The following is a 24575-nucleotide window of genomic DNA, read 5'->3' as shown; positions in this document are numbered from 1 at the left end:
TTTGATATGTGATTTTTGGGAGGAATTTCTCAACCTTTGTCTGAGGAACGCTATAGGTGTCGCACGTTATGATAAAATTTGAATGAGAAAAATGAATCAGCCAGAATCCAACCTCTTCCCTGTCGTTTTTGAGAGGTGTGACTAGCCGCATTCGTTGCCAGAACATGAGATATCCTCACGCATTATTATCGTCAGTGTTTTGCAATAGAGAAACTTCTAGCATTTTCGTGTTAATGAAGGCGTAATTAGTACTGGTTAATAAAAATACTTTTTAATATGATTACGGCCAGAATCACAGTGCAAGGTTCCTTGAGGGAAATTGAAAATGTGACCAAGTTTTTTGCGAAGCGTTACAGTTTGCGTAGCTGTTGTTTCCGTGCTTAAAGAAAGCACGCAGATGCTATTAAAGAGTTGCCATGACACGTAAAACATAGCTACGCAAACGCTAACGCGTCGCAATTGTAGGGGTAGCGCTTTCATATGTGAACCCTGGAAATTCGTTGTATTGATATTGTGGCTTTACTCACTAATTCAACGTTTGCTAATTTAGTACTAAATGATCTATTACTAAGAACACAATTGTATTACAAGTTCCTCTACGGAATGTCTGCAACATATACATTAAGTTTTATTCGCACGGCAGGCTTCGCCGAAAAAAAAGAATATGCAGATCCCACGCACTGTGGGAATCAATGTACGCAAAACTTTGTCTGCTGTTTGCGTTCATTGACGTTATTTGGCGGTGATATACCGACGGCATACGATAGTAGTGACGGGATGTGAAATGTTACCTTGCCTGCTCCGCCCGACGCTTTATGCGAGCCTTCGTCTCGTCGGCACTATGTGCACGCTTCGGTGGCATTCCGGGTTGTAGCGTTGTAGCTCACAAAACTGCCTCCTCTCTCTCTATTCCCTCGCTAATACTCTCCCCACCTCCTCCTTCTGCTGTTGTTGCTGTTGCGGGTGAGCACAGAGACACGCGCGGGCAGCTCCTGCACAACATTCGTGAGGGCTCACGCCTGGTTACGGCGTCCAGAGGGCATTGTGCAGATGCGACACGGCGTAAATCTTCGCACGAGCTTCTCTGGACGTCTTTCCTTTGTGCCACACTGCTCTCGTGTACTAAGGCGATAGCGTTCAGGGCCCTATGTCGCAGAAAATCCGGTGTTGACGCCGCGGGCATCACGACAATCATTCTTGTACCACAACCGCACAGGCCCTCTACGTGGCGCATACATAGTCTTAGATTCTTTACAAAGTTACTCCTCGGAATTTTGAGAATTGCAGCTTATAAACAAATGTCATGAAACAAAACACCGACAGCGCATGCCTTTTATGTTTTTGTGACATGGCCACGGCTCAACTACGTCCCGACGTGGCCACCATTAGTGGCGTGCGTCTCAACTACGTCCTGACGTGGCCGGCGTTACAGCAGCAGCCGCAGCAGTGGCAAAGACGAAGGAAGAGGCAAACAAAGCTTCGCTTTAAAAAAAAAATTACGTATTCCATGTTAGCTTGGACACAACATATACTGATCACATAACGTTCTGCTGGGCGCTCTGGGGGGGACAGACTTTCCGACGCCGTCCTCACCCATAACCACAGCTGCGTTGGCGTCGTCTTTGGGTGCGGCGGCGGCGTCTCGCTCCCAGCGGCGGCAGACGTGCCCGTAGAAGTCCTTGCAGGGGTCCACCCCGACGTCGACGAAGCGCTCGAGGTTACGGGCGGCGTTTCGACAGTTGGAGGACGAGCACCGCGTCAGCACCAGCGGTTCCTCGACGCGCACGAAGATCAGGATGAGCACGGCGAGCGAGAGCAGCAGCATGACGACGGCCACCAGCGCCATGAGCATGTGCTGCTGGCCCCCGTGCCACGCCAGGGCAGACCGGGTGCGCTGAGTGATCTCGCGGATTGTCGTGGCGCCGACTGCACGAGCAGAACGTGCGGTGAGTGCGAGGCTGATTTCATTCGCTCGTAACACGACAACGATTAGCCGGCCGGCGGAGCGAACGCAGTGTCAACGAGGGTGGCAATGTGGGCCTGTTGGTTGTTCATCGTAGAATGGCATGTAGTGTAGCGCAGCAAGAAAATAAATAAATAAATAAAACATGGACGCAAGAAGAAACTGAACACAAGCGCCAACTTTCAGCAAGGAAATTTGATTTCGAGATCGGTTGTACTTATGCATACGCAAGACCATGTGCTTAGTGATATCAGTGATACTGCGGTATAGCTTAGGGGAACTGATATCACGGTGCACGTCGTCTTTTGTACGTATAGGTACAACCGATCTCGAAATAAAATTTCGTCGCTGAAAGTTGAATGAATGCGTGGTTTTTATCGGCGCAAGGGCCAGCTATGGCCAAAGAGCGCCATGCAAGTGTTAATGATTTCGCAGTGGAGTTATGAATTCTGTGAAGTTGATGTGACGTGGCTGTAAAGGGGCCTAAAATATAGTCACCGTAAAGTGCGTAAAATGTACGTGTAATAAAATTATGGCGGTGACAAATGACGTGTACTATGAGCATTAAGGTGCATTGTAAAATAATGATACGATATAAAAAATGCATAGGCTTCTAAAATTAACTAGAGCACCATGGCCTCGTTAGAGCCCTTGAGACACAAGGGCCTGGAGGCACGTGCTATATAAAACAACTATCATAGCAGCATCCTCTGGAGAGAGGATGCGCTACAAATTTATTGGGCTCATAACATGTAGGACAACCTCATTTAAAAAATTGAGGACTGCTTTGGTGTTGAAAAATGGTTCTTTACCAAGAAACATAGCTGGGTGAAGAGGTATGCAATAACGATATGCAAGAGGAAAACGCTTCTTTCTTTCAGGTTCGGCTTTGCGACACTCCAAGAGGACGTGGAGGACGGTCAGCCTCTCACCACATCGACCACAGGTTGGCGGTTCATTTCCAGTATGCAGAAAAGTGTGTGTACCACATGTGTGTCCTATTCTGAGGCGGCAGAATAAGACGTCTGTTCGCCGTGATATTGTTGGGGAGGGCCAAAAACCTAGCTGTGGCTATATAACGTGAAGTTTATTGTTTATTTCTGCGTTCCACATGCGTTGCCAGTGTTGTCGCAGTTTCTTACGCAAGAAAGGCTTCAGATCTGTCACCGGGACAGCAGCTGCAGAAAAAGTGTTTAGTGATGTGAGTGATGTGGCCATTTTATCAGCCAGTACATTAACCTCGATACCTCTATGGCCAGGTACCCAGCATATTACTACATGCATATGTGATATATAAATACTGCATAAGAGGGAGTAAAGTTCAATGAATACAGGATTTTTAAGCTTTTGTAATGAAATTAACGCTTTTACGAGACTTAGCGAGTCTGTGCATACAATTGCTCTGTCGAGTTTTAATTTCTGTATATGTCTTACTGCAGACAGTACTGCATAAGCTTCTGCAGTGAAGATACTTGTTTGGGGTTTCAGTAAGTCATATATAGAAAGAGAGGGACCAACAGCAGCATAAGATGCACCAGCATGTGATTTAGACGCGTCTGTGTAGAATTCGGAGCACCTGTACTTCGATTGAAGTTCGCGGAAATGCATAGCGATTTCGATGTCGGGTGCGTGTTTTGTGACCTCTACAAAGGATACGTCACAGTCCAGCACCTGCCACTCCCAGGGCGGTAATAGCTTAGTTGGAGGCATTAGTCGATGTTCAAGAACAGGGACATCCATTTCCATGCTAAGTTCTCTTGCACGCAGTGAGAAAGGAAGTCTCATGGAGGGTTTATTATTAAAAAGTGTTTGACACGTTAAGTCATTAACAGTCTTGAAACACGGATGTTCTTTATTGGAGCGCACATCGAGAAAATAGGTAAAGCTGATGTACGTTCTCTAAAAATGTAGTGACCATTCGTCTGACTCTGCATATAGACTTTCCACCGGGCTTGTTCTAAATGCGCCAGTGGCCAGGCGGATACCCAGATGATGAACGGGGTCTAACATTTTTAGCGCGCTCGGTGCAGCAGAGTGATAACTACGGCACCATAATCTAATCGTGATCTAACTAGGCTCCTGTAAAGATTTAGGAGGCACCTCCTGTCGCTACCCCATGTAGTGTGGGATAGAACTTTAAGTAAGTTCATGGTTTTTAGACATTTTTCTTTAAGATATTTTATGTGTGAAATGAAAGTGAGCCTGGAGTCGAGAATAACACCTAGAAATTTGTGCTCTTTCTTGAAGGGAGCTTGTTGTCCACCCAGTTCTACACAGGGATCAGGTACCAGGCCTCTCTTTCTTGTGAAGAGAACACAAGAGCTTTTGTGCGGGTTGATTTTAAATCCATTTTGGTCTGCCCACTTGGACACCTTGTTTAGGCCCTGCTGTACCTGTCTTTCACACACAGTAAGGTTGCAAGATTTGAAACCTATCTGTATATCATCTACGTGGACGAAATAAAAAATGGCCGCTGGCAGTGAAGGACGAAGTGTGTTCATTTTAACGATAAAGAGAGTGCAACTGAGTACTCCTCCCTGGGGTACACCTGTTTCCTGTATAAAAGGTCGCGACAATACGTTGCCGATTTTCACGCGGAAGCTACGATCCGACAAATAGCTTTCAATTATGTTCAGCATATTTCCACGGATGCCCATCTCCGACAGGTCTCGCAAGATCCCGTAACGCCATGCCGTGTCATACGCTTTTTCCATGTCAAGGAATACCGATAGGAAATACTGCCCATGTACAAATGCATCGCGGATATTTCCTTCAATGCGCACCAGATGATCGGTTGTTGACCGCCCTTCTCTGAATCCACACTGATAAGGATCGAGCATAATGTTGAGCTCAAGGAAATGTATAAGTCTGCGATTTATCATTTTTTCAAAAATCTTACACATACAATTTATTAGTGCTATTGGACGATAACTTGATGCCAAGGAAGGGTCTTTTCCCTGCTTTAGAACAGGAACTACAATCGCTTCTTTCCATGTGAATGGGAGGTATCCTGAAGCCCAAATAGTATTGAAAAGTGTAAGAAGTGTAACTTGTGCGTCAGTATGTATGTTTCTGATCATGTCATACATAACTCTGTCAGGTCCCGGTGCAGTGATTTTACATGTGTTCAAGGCAGCTCTCAACTCGGCAATACCGAAAGGCCGGTTATACGGTTCATTCTGCCTGGACTTTCGTATGATTGGCTTACGCTCTACTATTTCTTTATGTTTAAGAAAGGATTGGGAATAGTGCGTTGAGCTCGACACTTGCTCAAAGTGCTCCCCAAGTGAGTCTGCCTGATCTTGCAGTGTATCGCCCTGTGTATTTACCAGAGGGAGTGAATATGTTTGTCGCCCTCTAATTCTATTTACCTTGTTCCATACTTTGGCCTCATCTGTATAAGAGTTTATACTCGATAAAAACTTCTCCCAACTTTCTCTTCTAGTCTGTCGGCGGGTTCTCCTGCCTTGGGACTTTATTTTCTTAAAGTTGACAAGATTTTCTGCAGTGGGGGAAGCGCGTAGCAACCCCCACGCTTTGTTCTGATTCCTACGTGCGATTCTGCATTCAACGTTCCACCACGGGACATGCCGTTTGCATGCCGAACCACTTTCTTCACGTATGCATTTAGATGCGGCATCTATTATGAAGGCTGTGAAGTACTCTACAGCAGCATCGATTCCTAAAAAGACATGTCATCCCATGATATACTAGTTAAGTTTCGGAATTTCTCCCAGTCTGCTGTGTCAATCTTCCACCTAGGAGCCTGTGGTGGATATTCATTTTCTTGAAGTGTTCTTAATAGTATGGGGAAGTGATCGCTTCCGTAGGGATTGTTCGTAACTTCCCATTCGAGTTCAGGCAGTATGGACGGGCAAACTATGCTCAGATCGATCGAAGAAAAGGTATTGTTTGCAAGACAGTCATAAGTGGGTTCTTTCTTATTTAAAATGCACGCACCAGACGAGAAAATGAATTGTTCGACAAGTCGTCCTCGCGCATCTATACGAGAGTCGCCCCACAGGGAGCTGTGCGCAATGAAATCGCCAAGAACAGCATAAGGTGCTGGCAATTGATCTATAAACGATTGGAATTCATGTTTCGTTAATTTGTAGTGTGGGGGTATGTAAAGCGAGCAAATGGTGACGAGTTTATTTAGAAGAACAGCTCGAACCGCCACTGCTTCAAGGGGCGTTTGTAGCTGTAAACGCTGACAGGAAATACTTTTATGAATAAGAATGGCAACACCGCCTGATGATACGACAGCATCATCGCGATCTTTGCGGAAATTGACGTACGGTCGGAGAAAGTTTGTGTGTTGTGGTGTTCAGTGTGTTTCCTGTAGACACAGCACTTTTGGATTGTGTTTTTGGATAAGCTCTTGTACGTCATCAAGGTTCCTAAGAAGACCTCTGACATTCCATTGAATTATTTGTGTAGCCATATTGGAAGTAAATAAGTGCTGTGTGTATGGAAAGGGAAGTGATGCCTTAGGTTACAGAGCTCTTTCGAGGCCCTTTAACAGGGGTTCTGCCCTTTCTGGAGCGTTCGAGGGAGCCTCGACGCTCCTTAGGCGTTTGGTGCGCCTTGAGGACAGGTGTAGTGTCCATTGCCTCTTCTGAGGCGCCAGACACGTGCTCTTGCGAGCGAGAAGCTACAAGGGAGAGTCCTGCCTTGGAGGGCAAGACCCCTGCGCCCACCAGCCCGGAGGTCGATGGGGCATTCTGCGGGATTTGGCTGCACCGGCTGTTGCCAGCGCTGGAAGGGGCCGGGGTGGTTGGGGCAGCCTCGACTGCGGCCACCTTCGGGGTCGATGATCCCCCTTGCAGTGTTGACGGAGCAGCGCTAGCTGCAACCGCCGCAGGGGCAGATGGCGTAACCGCCGACTCACTGCTTGTGGGTCGGACAGCCGCCGGAGGCCGTTGTGACGCTGCCCCCTTACGCGCCACATCGGCAAAGCTGCTCTTAGACAGGCATGACACCCGCCTACGTGCCTCTTTGAAAGATATGTTTTCTTTGACTTTGATTGTCACAATCTCTTTTTCTCTTTTCCAGGACGGGCAGGCGCGCGAGTATGCGGCATGCTCGCCATCACAGTTGACACAATGTGGAGTGTTTTGGCACGTTTCGGAGGAATGTTTGTTGTCACTGCACTTGGCACAAGTCAGCCGGCCTCGACAGTTCCGTGAACTGTGGCCGAAACGTTGGCACTTAAAGCATCTGAGAGGATTGGGAACGTATGGCCGAACACGAAGTTTGATATAACCAGCCTCGATGGACTCGGGAAGGCCCCTTGAGCCGAAAGTGAGTATCAGGTGTTTCGTCTTGATCTCTTTTCCATCTCTCCTCATCTTAATTTGTTTAACATTGATAACATTCTGGTTACTGAAGCCCTCCAAGAGTTCAGCCTCAGTGAGCTCCATTAAGTCATCGTCAGAGACCACACCACGGTTGGTATTCATCGTGCGGTGCGGGGTTATAATTATTTGTGTTTCCCCAAATGACACTAGTGTTGACAACTTTTCATATTGTTTTTGATCGCGGAGCTCCAAGAGGAGATAACCGCTTGAAATCCTCGACGCCTTATATCCAGGACCAAAGGCTTCAGTCAGCGACTTCGAAACAAGGAAGGGTGAAATAGTTCTTACTGGTTTATCTGGTTTTGCAGAGTGGATGACATGGAAACGCGGGAAGGATTCTTTTTGGCGGCCAAAAAATTGGAAGACTTCATCGGTGCGCCCTCTTTTCTGAGGGCGATCAGGTAGTGGAGGGAAAGAGGTAGCCATGAGTGCACGTGTAGTTTTCGGCAGCAACGCCAGCCACCCACCATGGAGTCCAACAAGGGGACGCTGCAGGGCCTGAAAAACAGGGCCTGCAAACGCCAGCTGTACGTTACCACTATAACCCAATATGACATAACCAAGGTTGGCTACTCACACAAGGTTAACCCTTGTCGCCAAGAAGAAGGAAGTAAATAGAAGAGAGAAGGAGACAGGAAAAGTGGAAAGTAAGGGAAAGACGAAGGTTTTAGGAAGAGAAAGACAGGAAAAGGTGACTGCCGATTTCCTCCAGGTGGGTCAGTCTGGAGGTGCCGTCTATGTGAAGCCGAGGCCGAAGAGGTGTGTTGCCTCCGCCGGGGGGCCTTAAAGGTCCGAGCACCCAGCATCGGCTCAACCCCCAGGATCCCCTTTTCCCCAGACACGGCTAAGCCGCGCACGGCTACACGCGGGAGGGTCCAAGCCTCGTGTGCTCAGGCACGTGGTGTCGCAGCACACCAAACGCCTGCTGACGCAGACGCCCCTGCGGGGGTTGCTGAAAGTTAGCACCTGTAGTACATTTCTTTTTGCGTCCTCTTTCTTCTGGTCTACACTACGTGCCATTCCACGAATACGGAGCCTTCGAGATTAATAGAACTGTATTCAGAACAGGCCGTTCAACTTTCGGAATCGAGTATAATGCCATGAATGTGGTCCCGTCCCTCTGTGTTGGGGTTGTTGGAGTGAGTATTAATCAATTATTAATTAATTATTTCATTAATTTCACTTACATATACGGTAGTCTTATGTTGGCCGATCGCGAGGGTGGATACATACAGTTCATTACAATTCACTCAATATTCATGCCGGAGTTGAAATATCACACAATAACAGAAAAAAGAAAACATAACTTACACATAAAAGTTACAGGAAGACCAGAGTTTACAGAGTTTCAACAGATTTAACACCATAAACTCGCTCACATCCTCAAGGAAAGGTTCAGAATTTCGAACTAAAAACGCAGAACGGGCTTAAAGAAAATCTGCAGTTCCTAAAACAAAACGAGAATTGTAGTGCAATAAAACTAATATGTCAATACATACCAGGAAAAGGAAATTGTACGTACTACAATGGTTGTATGCTGCGAGCGGAAATACAAACACTACAAGGGCAGACATTTAGCAGCTTTTCGAGACATTTGACTCGCTTTCTGTGACACCACCTCGTTAACAAAAGAAAAGTTCTCACTTTAGTACTAGACTGCCGATGCTAATAAAACACTGCAAGCATATTCATAGGATTCCGAAGCAACCCACAACATTAAATGTCTGAATGTGCCCTTTTGCTTTGACCATTACGCTTTTTTGTACCGTTGTCATTTACTAATGTCCGGCGGCGATGGTACCTCGGACAATACCAATAAACCAATGCTAAGGCCCAACCAACACCAATTCATAAGAAAGATGTCGCTCACATCTGACAAATGACTTGCGGCGGTCCCTGTGGCTGTCGGTGGCGTTGTCGTTTGCCGATTGCGGAACTGAGGCAGCGAGCGCGCTCGTCTCCGCAACTTGGGGCTCCGCGCCGCAATCGTAGGTCGGCTGTGACCAGCGGTCCCATGGGGCCGTCTCACCTAGGCGCTCCTGAACAAAAGAAGAAAAAGAATCTTCATACGATACATCTGCTAGTGTTTATATGCGTCAAATAGTCGTGCAAAAGAAAAAAAAGAATTATGCAGACAAACTGTTTCTGCTGTCGCTGCTTAAAGGGCCCCTCACAGGTCTGGCCATTTTGAGCTGACAAGCGCAAAGCATACATCGTGCGATAACGATCGTGTCTACAATGTATTACATCGCTAAGTGCCGCGGAAAGATCTGACTTTTGAAACCGAACGCCGTCTTTCCTTCTCGCGGCCGCTGCGCTCCAAGCCGGATGCTGACGTAGTCGTGCCCCTGCGCCTACGTAGTCGTGTCCGCAGTGTGACGTCGCTCGTGGTGACCCGTGACTTCGAAAATTATTCAAGACAACATCTGTTATCTGTGAGATCTGTTGCTTGAATTGACGAATTGAAGTTTAGAGAAATAATAAAACAAAAACGGAATGTCTGCATGTTTTTGTTTTACTTCGCACCGAAGCAAGATAGATGTACTTCCGCTTCATCTACTTGTTCCCACGGTCGTGCGCTCACGTGCGTAGGTACCGAAACTATGCCATTTTCTACCGTGTTCCATGCGTGATCGTACTTTGCGAACCTGTCGTGGTTGCTCAGTGGCTATGATGTTGGGCTGCTGAGCACGAGGTCGCGGGATTGAATCCTGGCCACGGCGGCCGCATTTCAATGGGGCGAAATGTGAAAACACCCGTGTACTTAGATTTAGGTGCACGTTAAAGTACCCCAGGTGGTCGAAATTTCCAGAGTCCTCCACTACGCCGCGCTTCATAATCAGAGAGTGATTTTGGCACGTAAAACCCCATAATTAAATTTTTTTTATCATGCTCTGCGATCCGCTTGTTCTGCCTCAGTATTCGTGTAGCACTGAATTATACCACTAGTCATGTGTCCTTGCGCACAGCGCGCTAAATCGTGCGCTGCGCGAACAAGACAACAGCTCGACGCCGTCAGCGGAAAAGCGTATCGCTGAGAGAAAAGGGAGGAGAAAAAAAATTAAAGTCATCATGCGTCATGCGATCCTCGAGATCTGGTATGGAAGAACTCAGGGGTGGAATTCTCTTTCGTAGGCTAGACCGGGCGAGTGGAGAGAGCGTCTTGCCTGACTGTGGAGCCCGCCTGCTGAAATCATGGGTTCGCGGCAATGAAATATTTGTCTCGGCTGTTAATGAGCCGATTTGAAAAAAAATTACGGCAGAACGCTCCCCAGAGGACACGTAACAACTACCAGCGTATAACCAAAATTTGCTATGGAGCCCTTTAAAGCTAGTGCGTTTTGTATAAAACTTGACGAACAGTCAAATTCTGCACTGAGGTATTCGGAAAAGTATTGTGTCATAATCCCTTCCTTTGACAGCAGTGGTTGCAGCTGTTCCGACTGTGTATTGACCTGTATCCCTATTCCACACAGGAAGTGGTGCGCTTCGTTGACCAGCGGGAACCGTCATCAGTGTCAAAACGTACACGGATGACATCACGGTGACTCATCGGCGGCCTCCAGCGCCTCTCGATTGGACACGTTACTTAAGGTGGCATCACCGAGCTGCGCTGTTCATTTGGCAGCAGTAGTTGCAGCTGATGCAGACTGTGTATTGACCTGTAACTGCATTACACACAGGTTTATACTTGACACTCTTTTTAGGCTTCAGTTTCTTATTGTTCTACTTCACCTACTGCTGCCCTTCTGATATTGTGCGATTTTGTGATGCCTAGTAACGCAGAGTTGGCAAAGATGGTCGAGGCACTTCGTGACGAAGTCAAAAGTATGCACCAAATCATGAACACATATAAAGAGCTGTATGAATCTGTCAAGACTAGCAACGATAGTCTCGCCAATGAAAACAAAGCCTTGAAAGCAGATGATAAGTTGTTTGTTGAACGCGTGTATCCTGTAGAGCATTATTCGCGCATCAATAACATAGAAATCGGGGTTGGGCTGCTCAATGAGGGCGTAAGTTGAATGGCAGTCGCGCAGGCTATTGGTGAGCAGATTAGCCGCCCTTCATTGACATTGATAGTGCACATCGCATCGCTCCTAAACAAGGAGATAACATAATTGCCCGCTTCTGCTCGAGGTCAAAGCATACCGATTTTCAGGCAATGATAGAAAACCACGACTCACCACTGAATTAATCGGGATCACACAGAGAATGCCTAGATCAATATACGGTAATGATCATTCAAGTCCAAAAAAGAAACGACTGCTAGCCAAGACGCCTGCGCTGAAAAAAGAAAGGCTGGAAGGTCCTTTAGAGACACAGCTGCACAATCTAGGCAAGAAAAACGGACAACAGCCGTGCTTTCCGGATCCCTGGCATGGATGAACTGACAGTTTTCATGTAGTCCTTTCCTACCAGCATTTTGTGTTCTTGTTTTTTTTTGTCATAACTACCAGCATGTTTTCTTTTCAACAGGCTAACGCTTTATTGCGAGGAAGGTCATCAGCGCTGTCATTTAAACATATGCATCCTTTGCAAGCATCCTGATGACCTTGTCACTTTTCTTTCTACGATTAATCACGTGTTTACATTCATCTGCTTATCAGAAACTTGGCTTTCCCATAGCGACGAAAGCTTGTATGGGGTTATCAGAATACACTTCGGCATACTGCAATCGAGATGGTCAACGCAGTGGTGGAGCCGCAACAGTAGTTCGGTCGTCACTAAAGTACAAGCGTCGCAATGATCTAGTATTTACATAAATTATGGGGTTTAACGTGCCAAAACCACTTTCTGATTATGTGGCACGCCGTAGTTGAGGACTCCAGAAATTTCGACCACCTAGGGTTCTTCAACGTGCACCTAAATCTAAGTACACGGGTGTTTTCGTATTTCGCTCCCATCGAAATGCGGCCGCCGCGGTCGAGATTCGATCCCGCGACGTCGTGCTCAGCAGCCCAACAACATAGCCACTGAGCAACCACGGCGGGTATGACCTGGTATTTCAATATCTGCAGTGCGAATCTGTTTGGTTGGAATTTAACCGGAAAGCGTTCTCGCTAAAACAGTCGTCATAAAATAATAGCTTGTTATGTACCGTTCTCTGTGATCGTCTTATCCAGATCTTTGTTCACTGTTAGGATTAGTTTTAAACTCCATATTAGTGAAAATAAGAGAATAATAATTGTGGGGATATAAATATTAACATTATATACTGTAATGATCGCTTGTGATCTGTCTAATCCAGTAGCTCCTCAGCTTTGTGTTTTCCTCATTAATTAAGGCTCCCACACTACGTGTGACCCAACCGATGAATACCTTAATTGATCACATTTTTTCTAGTATGACAACGGGTGAGGTAAAGGTTATATTTGATCTCATGCTTACTGATCGTAATCTCATATTTCTTTGTCTATATTCTACCAGATTAGAACGCTAAATGACACGTATGAAATCCTCGTTCGATTCTGCGAGATTTAACGACGTGACCTCTGCAGCCAATTGGAATGACGTCAGTGAAGACCGTGCTGAAATAGTCATTTTTGTCTCCAAAATCATTCGATTATGTTGAAGTGTTTACATGCGGTACTGCAGTAATTCACTGGTTTCACACATTTCGAAATCCTTGGATTACTAACGCACTCAATAGGTCGATAGAAAAAAAAATTACTGCACAAGAAACTCAGAACCATTTAATTTCGCACTAAAGCCTTTATTTAAAACATATCTTAGAGGGCTTTCTGCTATTCTTAAACGCGCCAAACGCGATTACTAACAACGTCAAATCGAGTAAAACGGAAATGGCACTAAGAAGGGGAAAATAATCAAGGAGTTTCTGAACAGTTCTGAACCATGCTTGAGTTAAATCATTCATAACGGCGAAATGATATAGTCCAAATGATATAGTGAATGCTTTTAGCAACCATTTTAGTGCATCTTTGGATGTTGAACTTGGTCCTTATTTACCTAGTCTTCAACATTGTATTCACTTATTTTATCTGCTTTAAACATCATCCGAGGAAGTCCATCAACCCACATCTTCTCTAAAGGCAGCTGGACCGGGTTTACACATGATGCGCGCCGCAACAGTAAAAATTGTGTCAAACGAGTTGTCACCAATTCTGCCAAATATAATAAATAAAATCTTCAGGTCCGGTGTTCTTCCAGGCTGCCTCAAGGTTGGAAAAATAGCTTCAGTTCACAAAGAAGGTGAAAGAGTGGGATGTCAGTCGCAGGCGTATTCAGGACCTTACTAAGGCATTTGGTAGCATTAACGAGGTAATTCTGTTACACAAACTCAAGTACTTTGGTGTATCTAGCTCCTTTTTGCAATTCGTTAGCAACTGCATCAGTAATTGATCACCAGTTGTTGAAATTAACAATAATCGATCTTCAGCAAAGATAGTTAATCTAGGCGTACCCCAGGGATGTATTCTTGAATCTCTATATTCTCCATTTTATACGTTAATGGTCATCCTGCAGTACTTCTCCATTCTAGTTGAATATGCTGGTGATACTGCCATTTTTTCTGTCTATAAATTCCACAATTCTGTGCAAGAAAAAATTAACACCGTCCTTCGCAATTTCCATTCCTGGTGCAAAGCAAACTTGTTGCATATTCATCTTTCCAAGACTAAATTTATGGTATTCCATTTTCCCCAGTTACGCATAAGCTCTAGCCTAGCAGTTTCGCTTGACAATACGCTCTACCTTTGTCTAATAGTACCAAGTTCCTAGGTGTAAGCCTTGATAGGCACCTCAAATTCGGTTTTCATGTCATATCACTGATTCGAAAAGTTTCTTTTGGAATTCATGTAATTATTAAAACACGTTTATACTTCGAGCCCCACATTATTTTATCACTACATTAAGCCTACGTTCATAGTCATCTTTCTTACTGCGTGTCATCCTGGGGCAGCACGTATAACACACGCCTCAAACCCTTGTAACACTTGCAAAAACAAAGCGGTAAGACTTGACATTTAGCCCATTTATATATCATTGCCCTCCCACATATAAAGTTTTAAATATCCTTCCTCCCTATCAGTTGTTTTGTCATAATCTATCAACCTTCATTTTTTCGTGTTATACACAATGAGGTTACCGCTGAAGGTTTGGCTGTTAAAACAATGTTATCTGTACTAACAAAACCAGATTTGCAGAGGAACAAAACCTGCTACTCGCAAAAGCTAGAAGGAACTATCGGAAACAAACCGCTTTTTTTGTCGGGTTATCAAACAGCAATAACATTTAATGTGCTATCAAATCACGTTTCTCATTGCATTAGTTTGCTTTCTTTTGCTAAAAAAAGTATACCTGGTAAATTGTTCCCTCGCATTTTGTTGTTTTTTAGTGTTGTTCTCTCTCTCTTGTCTTTTTGTTTAGCTGTTTGTCTGTAAGCAACTGGCTGCTGCATGTTAAAATTTAACATTATTCCCATTTCTATTAGAGCGTCCCCTCGACAGTTTTTTCACTTTGGGACACCCTACCGGGCTACTTATTCTGTGCCTGTTAAACTGTAGCACATTACTGTAATAAATCTGAATCCGAGTCAAAGTGCGGCCCCACAGCGCACCAAGCTTGTTCTTTTTTATCTTTTTGATGTATCTTAACTTTCAGACACATTTAAAGGTAATTTGTATTTATTTATTGTTTTTTTTTCCTTCAAGACACCTCCAAATAAGAAAAAAAAAATCTGCGTCGGCCGGGAATCGAACCCGGGCCACCCGCGTGGCAGGCGAGTATTCTACCACTGAACCACCGACGCCGACGTACAATTATAGTAAATGTTTTCGTGGGATAGAGTGAATTGGGGGGGGGGGGGTAGTCCATTGGTTGGCTCAATGCAGGTCACTGAGCCGGCGATGGCTCGTTCGGGAAAAACCTGCTTCGCCGTTGGCCATGGAAATAAACACTGCGTAAAATAAAAAGGCTTCTTCGGTCGCCTGCGATACGTAGTTTAACCGACTGTTCAAAAAGGATAGAACGCGTTTTTCTGGTTCCATTACTGTAGCAGCCTAAGGAAAATTAATGCAGTTCAAATTTACGGAAAGCCTATACAACTTTAAGATATGTCTTGGGAGATCCACACTTTCGATCACTTCAGATAAAAGAAATTGTGGCAACATGAGTCCCAACAAAACTTGTTAAAAAAAAATAGTAAAAAGAAATCTTGAAAAACTCACGTTCAAGATGTAAAAATTTGACGTACTAATGCCAGCGTTTCATATTTAACTGGTTTACAATGATTTTTATGACGGACGCATTTACAGCAGAATTATAAATAAATATAGCGAAGACAGGAATTGTTTGTACATTTGCTCGCAACATACGCAAGGCTTGAACAGCGTACGTATCATAGCATAGGGGCACTAAAACCAAGTTGCAGACGGTTGCTTTCCCATGCCACGCCAGTTTCTGTTTTCTCCCGAATACATTGTTTGTTCACTCCAGTAGTGTTTGGCATCCCGATAGCTCGGAAGCAGCGCGCCTAAGTATTCTTGAGGCAAGGCTATCTATTGTACGTTTTCACGTGCTTCAGGTATGTGGCCCTAATTTCCACGTCAGAAACCTGATGACTGTTCACAATTGATTACACTTCAGCATGATTTACAAAAGTTAACTACATGTTTCATCACTTCGCTTATAATTTTCTGATCATGGAAAGCCACCTGTCATGTTCATTTTAAATGATATTTTTACATAGAGGCTTCAAATATAATGCAAGCAGCAGTGGCTTAAGTGGGAAGCCTTACGGAACTAATGAAGGGACTTGTACATGCTCACTAACATTTTTGTTTACAATGACCTTAGACCTACAATTTGAATATGGCAATTTTAGGCTGGCTTGAGCTAATAGAGCTTCTTGTGATACAGCGTGTTTGTGCAACATCGCAACGTGACCTGAAAAGGCGCGAAACCATTCTAAGATTGTTCAAAGTACACCATGCAGTTGACACAAAACATCCCCTGGATGACCCGGAAAGATCCGGACGTACTAGGTTTTTATGGGACGCACTGATTATGTCCACTGCCCCATGCCTACGACGAATTTTAAACACATCTACCGCTGGACTTATCGCGAACCTTACTTGACGTATATCCGAGCTACATCCTCAGCAGGATATTCTCAGGAATTTGCTTCCGAGCGCGTTTGCTTGGGAGCTTCATGCTTGCCCGAACGAAATTGAGTATAACCAAAAACGAAATAGAAATGGCACACTACAAAAAATAACCGTTATTTGTAGGCTATGTTGTTTTAATTATTATTATTATTATTATTATTATTATTATTATTATTATTATTATTATTATTATTATTATTATTATTATTATTATTATTATTATTATTATTATTATTATTATTATTATTATTATTATTATTATTGGTCATGTTGTCCAAAGCGCACCTTCCACCGATGGTTCTCTTGAAGTGACAAAAGCACATCTCGACGGCTATGCTATTGTAAGTGCACAGGTGGAGCGGCACCTGAGGTAGTCCGTTTGATACCGAACTGCTTTTTTAATCGTGGCAAGAAACGAAGGCGCAAGGTCTCTGAGCATATATATATATATATATATATATATATATATATATATATATATATATATATATATATATATATATATATATATATATATATATATATATATATCCTGGTACCTGGTATGTTGTCAGTATCTAGTTAGAACTGACAACTGGACTATATCAGGAGCCTTTTAAGATTTGAGCAGGAGCATGTTCAAATGTCTGTATGCCGACATCTCATATACTTACTGAGGACGCCTTTGCGTTGCCTGGGAAGTGTACATTCATATTAATAGTACGTCCCTTCATGCCGCACGTTTTATATGTGGCCCTACAACGATGTTATTAACACCTTGCGTACGTCTAGGAAGGACCTTCATGTACTTTTCATAGTCAACATTTGTTAAGCTCGCTAAAGGCCGTAGGCATACAGGCTGTAGAAAAAGGCTGGCGTTAAAGGCATGCAAGCTGTAACAGACAAAAATTTTGGTCACTCGTTCAACTGTGCGATAAATGTTCTATGCGTTTCTGAAAACGAAGGTGGCAGCATTTTCTTGTTGCAGGCTTCATCGAAGACATACAAAGACACCAAAGACATACAAAGCAACTGTCATGTCTTTTTTTAAAGCTTTACCTTAGCCAGCGCGCAGCCCACCTGAATCAGGCATATTATTTGGACAGAGATCACCGATCGCCTTTTCAAGTTCAGCCGAATTAATTGGCTGCTCTGGTCGCTCGCATATGTGATCATCTAATTTGGGCCGCAGTGTTAAAAAATCCCTTCTGTAGTGTCTATTTATAGGGATATACTTTTCCAGACGTTTGCGATAGTACTCAACAAAGACTTGTTCTATCATTTTATTATCTCGTGTCACTACATCACAATAATTAATTTCATTTATTTCATTACGCCGTAAGTAAGCCTGCTCCTCACTCAAGGCGTGCTTAGTTGGTGTTTCATTAAGCCAACGTCTCCCTGTCCTCGCTCGGACGACGTCGCCTCTTTATGCTTCTCATTTTAGATTGCTTGCAGCTTGTATTTGACTTCTACAATGTATTTTCTAAATTTGCTAGGCTTTTCACTCTTCCCTCGTTGAAGGTTGTGCAACTGTCTCTTAAATTCATTTTCCTTCCTTCCTAACTTTGTCAAACAGAGGCAGACACTTCCTTCAAGTGCCTCGTTTTTCCCATCCTGCTTAAGACGTTCCCATTTTTTGTACCAAGTTGTGAAATCTTTAAAAGATTTTCAGTAATTTATGTACGCCTATATTTACGGTGAATTTCTATCTTATCTTACGGTGATTTCTGCCTAATCTCACATGGCTTTGACCTTGAAAGTTATAAATTGAGTGGGGACTTGGCCACGTCTTTCAGGTCTCTCTCGGCAACAATTTAGCTTACTTAAATTGCGCTTATATCACATGTTCTGCCATTTTTGTGGAATCAATCTTAAATTCACGCGCATTCAAAATGCTCAAGCACGATAAAACTTTCTTTGGAAGGCGATGTATGGATAAAGACTTTTCACTTGTGCTTTGCGTTCTCCTTCGCGATTCGGCGACTACAGTTGCTACACCGGCACACCCTTTGCCAGTGTAGCAAAAGTACTGGTGCACAAAATAACCTTTCCCACAACACGTTCCCACTGCCTGTTCAACAGTACCCACCGACTTCCCAGAGGAAATCCCAGGAAATCTCTTCTTATGCATTCCTTACCTTCACTACGCGTGAGGGGCCATGTCGGGAAGAACAACAAGCGCTAGCTTGCCGGCTATGTGCAACCGATGAGGAATGTCATCGCGAGTCACACCCGCCTCGATTCGAAGCACAACTGTGCGTGTTGTGGTGGCCTGGCATCAATGCGCCACTGTTCCTTGACAGCCTTTGTAACCTTGGCACAATGTGCAGAGGTCGCACGCACATCATCGTCCCAGACATTAAGCAAGAACCAGCAGAGCTTTTTTCTTGACATCCTGGTGGCTCGGGTCGACGGCTAGGCATCTTTGACGATGAGCTCAGGTGTTGATCACTGCTTCTTCAGGGCTCTCAGAATAATTCTTGTATGTTGCTCCCCAAACGTGATTCATCCGGAACGCACCGAGCACTTCCACTACAGCGAGCAATCTGGCTTGTCGTAGAGTGCCACTGAAATCTTCCATGCGATACGGACGTCCCTCCACGTCCACATGCAACAACAATGTGTCGAAAACCACTTGCCCTCTTAGCAGAGACGGTAGCACGGCGTTACATTCCTGCGACGTCTCCTGGGTACTCGCACCGTACGGCACAGTTGCGCAGTAGCAACGCTGGAGTAGGAATGATTCCGGAATCATTCCACGTTTCGTAAACCACGAAATCAAATTTCAGCGGAATGGTGGTACCAGTCGAGCAGATGGATTTGGAATAGAAATAATAGCCCGAGATTCAGGAACGAAGTTGGAATGGGAATTGGTACATAGTCCTGGAGCGTTAAGCGTTCATTTTATAACGGACTACAAAACTAATATATTTGTCAATTACGCTAAACTAGACTCGCCCACTTTTTTTACAATTCCCACTTTTTACTGAATGCCGGTCTTTTCAGCATCTACCTATAGGTGGCGGCCAATGCCGCTGTAAATATAAAGAATATGGTGTTATGCAAATTCCACACTTTGGAAGAACAGTAAACTTTTTCTGTTATTATGTTACAAGGTTTAAGTGCATTTAAAGACATTGAATTTGGTTGCAAAAAACTATTCAATTTAGCACAATTCATCATGCTCGGTTTATGACCCGGGATGGCTTCGAAAAACAATGTAACAATGTAGGCAACGGTTGCAACCTACACCCATTTGGAACGCATACCACGCTTTTTCGCGCACTCTAGTATTCAGAAAGCGCCATAACAGGCAGTCAAGGAAATTTGCTTCGAAAAAATAAAAATAATGCCAATTAAAAACAAGCAAGCAACTACGAAACATGAACGATCATCATGCAAAACTAATATGTGGGTCACTTTTTAAAGTTACAGAATATCAAATAGTACGTGCACAAGAATATTACACGTAACATTATTAGTAACGTTGTCAACTATTCAAAAATGCGTTTTAATTAGAAGGCACGTAAGCGCACGTAAGGCACGTACAAGGCACGTAAGGCTCTACAATTGTTTACTACTTACGCAACGCACGTAAGCGTAAGTAGTAAACAATTGTAGAGAAAGCACTCCATCAACTGGAATTGGAGGCGTCGAGTGATCCCACTATCACTATCCCGGGGAGTTAAAAAGGAGTGAAAATAACTGGAACTTCCACTCTCCGCAATCGAGTGGGAATAGTATGGAAAGCTACACTCCGCAACTGTGCCATACAGCAGGTTCCATTAAAATATGTTATGTGCACAAATGCAGGGAAAAAAAAGTGCGTCGGCCGGGAATCGAACCCGGGCCACCCGCGTGGCAGGCGAGTATTCTACCACTGAACCACCGACGCCCACAAGATACTAGCCCAGATGCTTTCCTGGGATAGCGTACATACAGCTGCCCATTGCACGGCTGAATGTAGGTCACTGAGCCGGTGAGCGCTTGTTCGAGAAAAACTTGCTTCGCCGTTGGCCGCGGGGCGACAATGCGGGAACAAAGGCTTCCTCGGTCACCCGCAACGCAGTTTCATGGATCGTTCACAAAAAGAATAGAGCTCTGTTGTCGTGTAGCCTGACCACACATGCAAGACAGCGGATATTACGTATTTTTCCGTCTACGACGAAGGCCTGCAAAATTTCCTTTGGCGTCACGCACAACCAGCAAAACGGCGCTTCAGAAAGACGGGTTTTCTTTGCTTGCCGCTTTATATAAAAAGGATGCTGCAACTATAGCACGGGCTTTTGGCAAAGTAGCGCCAGTGAGAGAACGTCTGTTATACGCAATGAAGCAATGCGTAACGATTCACTACACAATACCTGAAAGTCTTATATCGACTCATGCGTTATTTCGCGAGCACAATTTGATGTTTTTTTGTGGAACACCCCGCTATATAATAAATAGACTGCACGATGTTTTTAAATTTCTGGTAATAGGTATATAAGGTGTAATGTTTGGCTTAATCGGAAGAGGAGCGCATGCGTGACGCGGAGATGCGTGTTTCGTCCCTCGTGCGGCAAGTTTTCTTGTGCACTTTCGCTTTCGTTTCTTATTAAATCGAAGCATTTTTTGCCTTCTTCCGGTTTGATGAGGCTGCGGGGGGCTGTTGGGTAGGTCGACATATAGGCAGATATATTTTCAGATATGTTTGCAAAGCTTATATGGAAGTACCAGCCAAGTAGTTTATATATGCACTTGTGTGCTGACCCGGATATGCACACCTCTGTTCTGCGTAACAACAAAAGAAAGAAAAGAATAATTTCTTATATAAAATCTCAACACACAATGTCGGCTCACAGGAGTCTCCAAAGCACGGACACCGATTTGTTAACAGAAAATATGGTTGAATATATTTCGTGGGTTCCTCGATTTGCTTTATTTGCTTTGACTTGGCAATTCTGTATATTTTACTGGGGGTGTGCCCGTTCATGGTCTATCCTCCATTATTAGAATGCCCCACTGTGACACGAGTGATACAGAAACCCGAAATGTTGCCCGATACGTGTCGCACAACTATTTGTTTATTCATTCACTCAGTAAATAATTATTTAGTTGGTTATTTATTTACCAACACCTTACAGCCCTCTGCGGAGGCATCGAGTAAAAGGGGCAATATATAAGTGCGTATCTAATATACTCTGAACGTCTAACATATATCGAAAAAAAAATAACTTATTATGTTGTACGTGCCAAAACCACGATCTGATTACGAGGCATGCCGTAGCGGGGGACTCCGGAATTATCTTGACCACCTGGGGTTCTTTAACGTGCGCCTAAATAAAAGTACACGTGTATTTTCGCATTTTGCCCCCATTAGTATAGAAAAGAAACAGCAAAAAAAAGAATTCATAAATACACGCAACACTGGACATGATTAAACCTCTATACCTGAGCAATGTTCATATAATTACACTAAATACCTTCCATCTACCAGTGTACTTAACGAAGGAAAGCTAGGCCATAATACAATATCGAGGTTGCATCTTTGAAGAGGGAAAAAGTACTTCAAACATAGAACAACAAAAGAACAGTAAAGAAACACGGTATATGTAAAAAATGAGAAAAAGTAACTGGATTTGCAATAACGGGAGGCAACGAACAGGCACATCTTCACGCTTTATCGGCAAACTAAAACGTGAATGGTGTAGGGCGCCGCGGAATGTGTCACCCTTCGACTAGCATGCGATGCTGTCCGGCAGAGAGTTCCCCACCTGGACAGCGCGTGGAATGCCAGAGTCATCGAATGCACGAGTTTATCCGTAAATGACTGAAATGATTGAAACTGAAATCATTGCGAAGCCTCTGTGACGTGGAGCGGGGTCCTTTCAGGCCCGCTAGTGTTGTTCGAGTGGAATAAATGAAGTGGTTAAACAGTGATAACCACCTGTCATCGTCACCATCCTTCCGTCAACAAGAATCATGCACTGCCTCCGTGCTTGTGACAAGATACAGTTGACGTTAAGTGACAAACAGGGCGTACCGGTTTAAGAAACAAATTCTTCAACGGAATAGCGGCCGCCACTTGCGAATGCGATATGAGACCGGAGGCAGCACTCGACCCAGCGCAGGCATTTGTTTCTTTACTTTTCGTGCCGATGAAGAAAGACGAAAGATGGTATGAGGCGGACAGCGATACAAAGCCGCAGATAAAAACTATGCTGCCTCCGGTCTATCGCAGTCACCGACAGCCTGTTAATCCAGCCGTCGATCTCTTGTGTGCGGAGCAGCCTTTGCTAATTCGTCCAATTTACATTTGAGGTCACTGAAAGCGTGGAGCGTTAGCGGGCAGTCACGTGGTATTTTTTAAAAATTTACGCGCAGTTTAAGATCGGCTGCAAAAAAAAAAAAAAAATTAAACACGGCAGTTGTCATAGCGTAGACGAAATAATCCGATGTTTCTGATCAAGCGCTGCAACTTTTGTATATGGAAGATCTTTCGCGAGAGTAAATATTTAGAAATGTAATTTATTATTGTTTGTTAATTACCCAGCTTGTCATTATGAAAAAAATATCGTCGCGTACTCCATAGGGCTCAAAACAATACTGCGGCAATTCGACACGCTAGCGCCTACGTCTCTTTCTTTATTAATTGGCCCAAATTAGCTGAAACACCCTATATATATGTATCAAGGAATAGTTCTGTAGGTCCGGTGCATCATAGGTAGTTAAAGAAAGGAAGGCGCGCAATTACAAAAATTACATTTTTAATGTATTTACTTTGCGGCCGTGCCATGGCCTTCGTCAGAATAAACACACATACACGCGCGCACCCGCTTTTATGGGCATGAGCATGTGGTACAATCAGCAGTGCATGTACGTGAACACTTGTAAATAATAAAAGAAAAAAGTGCAGCAGTAACTGTAAGTCAAGCACGATAACTGATATGTATGAAATATCGTTATGGTACCTCGATGATTGTGCATGTAGTTACAGAATGATATCAATTGCGACATGACACAACTAGGAACAAATCGATTTGGCATGCTTTATCAATTCTGTACAACCACATACAGATCAAGATATGACAGAAAGGCACATTTTTTCCTACGCTCTCGTGGATACCGGATGACACAGTGTTAAATTTATGAATGAGAGAGGATTCTCGTACTTCTCGATCATGGTGCGATTTGAAACCTGATTGTGTTGCTGTTACATTGATGTTTTCAAGCACATGACCTGGCAGTCGAACATGTTTACATAATGGAAGGTGCGGCAAGCTGTTAATGTCTGCTTTGTGGTTGTTGAATCTGATACGAAAAGATGTTTCAGTCTGACCGATATACTGCATATGGCACACTGAACATTCAAGCAGATAGATGATGTTAGTACTGTCGCAAGTGAAGTCACCGTTGATTTTAAGAGAATACTTGGATGCTGTGCTTCTAGCAGTCCTTTGATGTCATATGTGTACAAACTTGATAATGGGGTTTATTGCAGGGATGACAACCAGCAGGAGCAATCGCTTTAGTCTTGCAAGAGGTTACTAGGTCACGCAGATTCCTAGAGTGACGATAGACCACGGTTGGCGATTTCGTGAAAATGTTTTTAACACGGTCGCTCTGTGTCAGTAAGTTATAATGCTTCCTGAGAATGTGCGACACGTTAGGAATAGATGCCGAGTGTGTTAGGATAAGGTTAATTCGTGAAATCGTCGCCGATCGCTTATCCGTGCAGATGAGTTCTTGCCGCTCGAGGCAGTCGGCCCATTTAAGGGCATCGTCAATTATTTGTGAAGGGTATTTCTGTACGGTTAGTGCGTTACGAAGCTGGTTACAGTTGCGAGTGAATTCACTGTCGTCCGAACAAATTCTTTTGAACCGGATCACTTGGCTGTAGGGAATGCTCGTTTTGCAATGTTTGACATGGCTGCTTTCGAAATACAGATATTAAAAAATTATGGGGTTTTACGTGCCAAAACCACTTTCTGATTATGAGGCACGCCGCAGCGGAGGACTCCGGAAATTTTGACTACCTGGGGTTCTGAAATGCAGATATCGCTGTCGGTCAGTGGGCTTTCTGTAGAGATTTGTCGTTAAGTTACCATTGCACAGAGGTACCGACACGTCAAGGAAGATTATGCTGAGCGGTGAATAAGAATG

The 24575-nt window shown here is 44.1% G+C and overlaps 1 protein-coding gene and 2 non-coding genes across 3 annotated transcripts in view; all 3 read right to left on the bottom strand.

The window, feature by feature from the left end:
• LOC142568676 (uncharacterized) overlaps nt 1–24575 on the bottom strand; it is a 120218-nt gene that overhangs the window by 7540 nt on the left and 88103 nt on the right. The window contains exons 3-4 of the mRNA XM_075678529.1: nt 9194–9362; nt 1594–1926 (exon numbers count right to left, since the gene is read on the bottom strand). Of these exons, the coding sequence (XP_075534644.1) occupies nt 1594–1926; nt 9194–9362 (502 nt within the window). The remainder of the gene's footprint in view (nt 1–1593; nt 1927–9193; nt 9363–24575) is intronic.
• Nucleotides 15024–15094, bottom strand: TRNAG-GCC (transfer RNA glycine (anticodon GCC)). The gene has a single exon. It is a non-coding gene; the product is annotated as a tRNA-Gly (tRNA).
• Nucleotides 20258–20328, bottom strand: TRNAG-GCC (transfer RNA glycine (anticodon GCC)). The gene has a single exon. It is a non-coding gene; the product is annotated as a tRNA-Gly (tRNA).

Source organism: Dermacentor variabilis, unplaced genomic scaffold (genome assembly GCF_050947875.1).
Source record: "Dermacentor variabilis isolate Ectoservices unplaced genomic scaffold, ASM5094787v1 scaffold_29, whole genome shotgun sequence".
Taxonomy (NCBI): Eukaryota; Metazoa; Arthropoda; class Arachnida; order Ixodida; family Ixodidae; genus Dermacentor; species Dermacentor variabilis.
This window is presented reverse-complemented; position numbering and strand designations above follow the sequence as displayed.